We start from the raw sequence: 3,517 nt of genomic DNA on the forward strand, positions 1-3,517 counted from the left end.
ATGTCTTTGAATCAAATGCAAATCAAGCAGGACATCACCCTCCCACCTGGCCTGAGCAAAACGATTTCAAAGCAAAGCCAAGAGCCTGTGCCATGCACTGAGCCGGTCCCATGTCCACAGCAGCAACCTGAAGTCCAAGTCCCAACACCTTGCCCAGAACCAGTCCCAGTAGTAGTGGTACCATGCCCAGAAAAATCAGTGCCATTGCCAACACCGGTCGTGAATCCAGGCCAGGAAGAAACACCAGTGGTCGTGATACCCACGTGTCCACCCCAGGAGCAGCAGCAGCAGCAGCAATGCAAGCTACCACCAACTTTTCCACCTGTACCATACCCTAAGCCTGTTCCAACCCCCGTCGAGGAATCAGCGTGCAAAGAGCTGCCTGTGCCAGCCCCTGTTTCCTGCTCTGAACCGACTCCATGTGCACTGGAGAAGCAGGAGTGCAAGGAGATCCCTGTGCCAGGTCCTGTTACCTGCTCGGAGGCTGCAGCATGTCCCCAAGAGAAGCAGCAATGCAAGGAGATCCCTGTGCCAATCCCTGTTCCATGCCCCGAACCTGCACCATGTCTCCAGGAGAAGCAGGAGTGCAAGGAGATCCCTGTGCCCACCCCATGCCCTCCAGAGAAGCAAGAGTGCAAGGAGACCCCTGTGCCAATCCCTGTTCCGTGCCCTGAACCCACACCATGTGCCCAAGAAAAGCAGGAGTGCAAGGAGACCCCTGTGCCAATCCCTGTTCCATGCCCTGAACCTGCACCGTGTCCTCAGGAGAAGCAGGAATGCAAGGAGATCCCTGTGCCAACCCCTGTCCCATGCCCCGAACCTGCACCGTGTCCTCAGGAGAAGCAGGAATGCAAGGAGATCCCTGTGCCAATCCCTGTCCCATGCCCTGAACCTACACCATGTCCCCAGCAGAAGCAGGAGTGCAAGGAGATCCCCGTGCCGATCCCTGCTCCCTGCCCTGAGCCAGGGAAGTGCTCCCTTCCAGAGCAGTGTCCTCCCATCGAGCAGCAGCAGGTGAAGCAGCCCAACCAGTGGCCCCCCATGCAGAAGTAACTTGCAGCTGACAAGGGAAGCCCTGAAGAGAGAAGATGATTGCAAACCCAGACCTCACAACCAGAGGTCATTTTCCAACACCTTTTTATTCACTGCAGAATTTCTGTCAAGAAGCACAGCTTCCAACTCCCCCCCCCAGCTAACGCTAGCGTTATCCTATACTAACAGCCGTACGCTAACTGACACGTCGGGACTCTCCATAGATAATAAGGCTTCAAGCGGTGTCGTAGGCATGTGCATTCAGCTTTCCAGCGGCCTGAATTTCTGCCCTCTCCCAATCATCCCGCTGGCTTTTGAAGGCCCAGAGAGAGACCAAAGAGCATGATGGCACGCACGAGTCAGGGTTCATTAAGCTAAATATTCAAACTTAACCCAAATGCAGTTAGGGACCGAGAGCTCAGCGTCCAGACCCGCGCGCTGCCTCCTGGTTTTCACGCCTTCCTCCCCAGCTCCCTGTACGCGAATGCCATCTCCCACCTTGCATTTAGGGTTTTTGCCTATTAATAATAGGATTTGAGATTTGTGCAAACCCTGCTGCTAAGGGGCTCTGGTCAATGGCAACAAGACTTTCTGAATCATGAATCCATAGTGCTGAATATTTTATGCAATTAAAAAAAATCCTTTGGGCTAGAGGAAATAGAAAGATTTTTACAAAAGAGCCATCACCTCTTAATTATCTGCTTAGCTGAATTGGTAGTAATCAGCGCTTTCCTCAGAGAGCTCACCTTGGATTTTCTAGGATGTGTAAAAGAACAGCTCGAGCTGAGATTATTTATGGAAAATATATAGATAATTACATCCAATCCAGACATGTTTTGAAATAGATTAACCTCAGGTGTGGCTTCCATCTGTTACACAGGATAAAGGAGGAAGCATACTCAATTACACCCTGGAACATGTGTCACCACACAGTGTTGTTGCGTATGTATTTGGTACTTATCTCTAATTATTTTAGGCTGATATTGTATCCAGGATTTATTTCACTGTGAAAATCAACAATAAAAATGACTTTGAATACCAAGTTGTGGAGATTTTTAATAGCTTCTGCTTAAAAAGATGAAAAGGAGCCTCAGCTTGCAATAGTCAGACACTTTTTAGGCTCAAAGCTGGGCAAATCAGGACTCAAACTCGGGTGCTCGCAGGGGACCCTGGGTCTGCTGCTCCTCTCCAGGTGGTTAGAGAGGAGGTTAGAGAGTCCCTGCACTGCGTCAGTCCATGGCTGGGCCGATAGCACTGAAATACTAATTGCACTGAAACACTAATTGCACTGAAACACCTCTCAGCAAAACATCCCAGAGCGTGGCACATGGCGTTGGCCCACCCCAAGCTGTCCCGATGGTCAATCTGCCCAATTTAAACATATTCACAGCCGCTCTGCGACCGTCAGCAGACATAAGGCACGGGCATGTCTACGAGGCAGGTTGCAAGCACAAGCAAATGAGTTTTTCCCACACTTCAGATGAGCCAGGAGTGATGTAATCCGACTAGTTTGGCACTGTACCTGTTAGATGGGCGTTAGATACATCCAACCTCATCGTCTGATCAGAGTCGCACTGAGACACACAGCATCTGGTTTGCAGAGCAAGCTTACGTCTGTCTGCCAGACACCAGTATTGTATCACTCAACAGTTTCTGTATTTATAATTTTCTTCCTCTACTCTGCCATACAGCTGACTGGAAATCAATTAGCCGAGCCAGTATGTCCTGCTGAGAAACCAAAACATTCCAAAACCCCTTTCCAATCCTTTTAAAACGGAAACTATTCATTCTGAGCAAGCAAAAGCTTCCTTTCACTGTTAAAAACTTCCAAAGACTATTTTCCTCTCAGCAATTATAGTATAGTTGAGCCTCTAAAACCACGATTAATTGTTTTGATACACCCACAAGAATATAATTCAGAACATTGTATCTTGCAGAAAACTGAGTTTCCCCAGTTTGCTCCAGTTCAGGATGAAAACAACTTGCAAGATTGCCCTGAGATGGGAAGTACATTGATCCTGAGCCAGTTTTGACACCCAGGCAGCAGCTCTGCCCCAAAGGACTCTGAATTTAAATGGTTTTTCCAGAAATTGTGATCATTTTGTGTCCTGTTTGCTCTAGACATTTCACATTTCTGGCTACTTGGTCATCCAGAAGCTGTAGGTTTCTGGATCTCTCTCAGATAAAAATATGGAGAAATAATTCCCTGGGAAATCTGGAAGGCAAATGTGCATGCATCCCTGTGTATGTGTGCCTTGTATACAAGTGTATGTTTAAAGGTAATGCTTTGGCTAATAAAAGAAAAAAAAAAAAGAGAGAATGAATGACGCTAGTAAAGTGAAAAAAATATCAGGAAGCAAGTAATGAGGTTACTTATAATTTTATTGTAGCATGTCCCAAATTAAAGATGAGAAGGAAATGGCCTGACAATTTTTTTTTTTTTTAATATAGTAGAGGATGAATAAATCCAAGTTAATGAATTGCA

The 3,517-nt window shown here is 47.1% G+C and overlaps 1 protein-coding gene across 1 annotated transcript; it reads left to right on the forward strand.

Moving 5' to 3' along the window:
- On the forward strand, positions 1-1,053 carry LOC142094297 (uncharacterized). Its single transcript, XM_075176298.1, has one exon. The coding sequence runs from the start codon at positions 1-3 to the stop codon at positions 1,051-1,053; it is 1,053 nt and encodes a 350-aa protein (XP_075032399.1).
- The last annotated feature ends 2,464 nt before the right edge of the window (positions 1,054-3,517 follow it).

This window comes from Calonectris borealis, chromosome 29, assembly GCF_964195595.1.
Source record: "Calonectris borealis chromosome 29, bCalBor7.hap1.2, whole genome shotgun sequence".
Taxonomy (NCBI): domain Eukaryota; kingdom Metazoa; phylum Chordata; class Aves; order Procellariiformes; family Procellariidae; genus Calonectris; species Calonectris borealis.

Excerpts from the sequence above, each read along its gene's own strand:
- LOC142094297 (XM_075176298.1), top strand. The coding sequence starts at position 1 with ATGTCTTTGAATCAAATGCAAATCAAGCAGGACATCACCCTCCCACCT.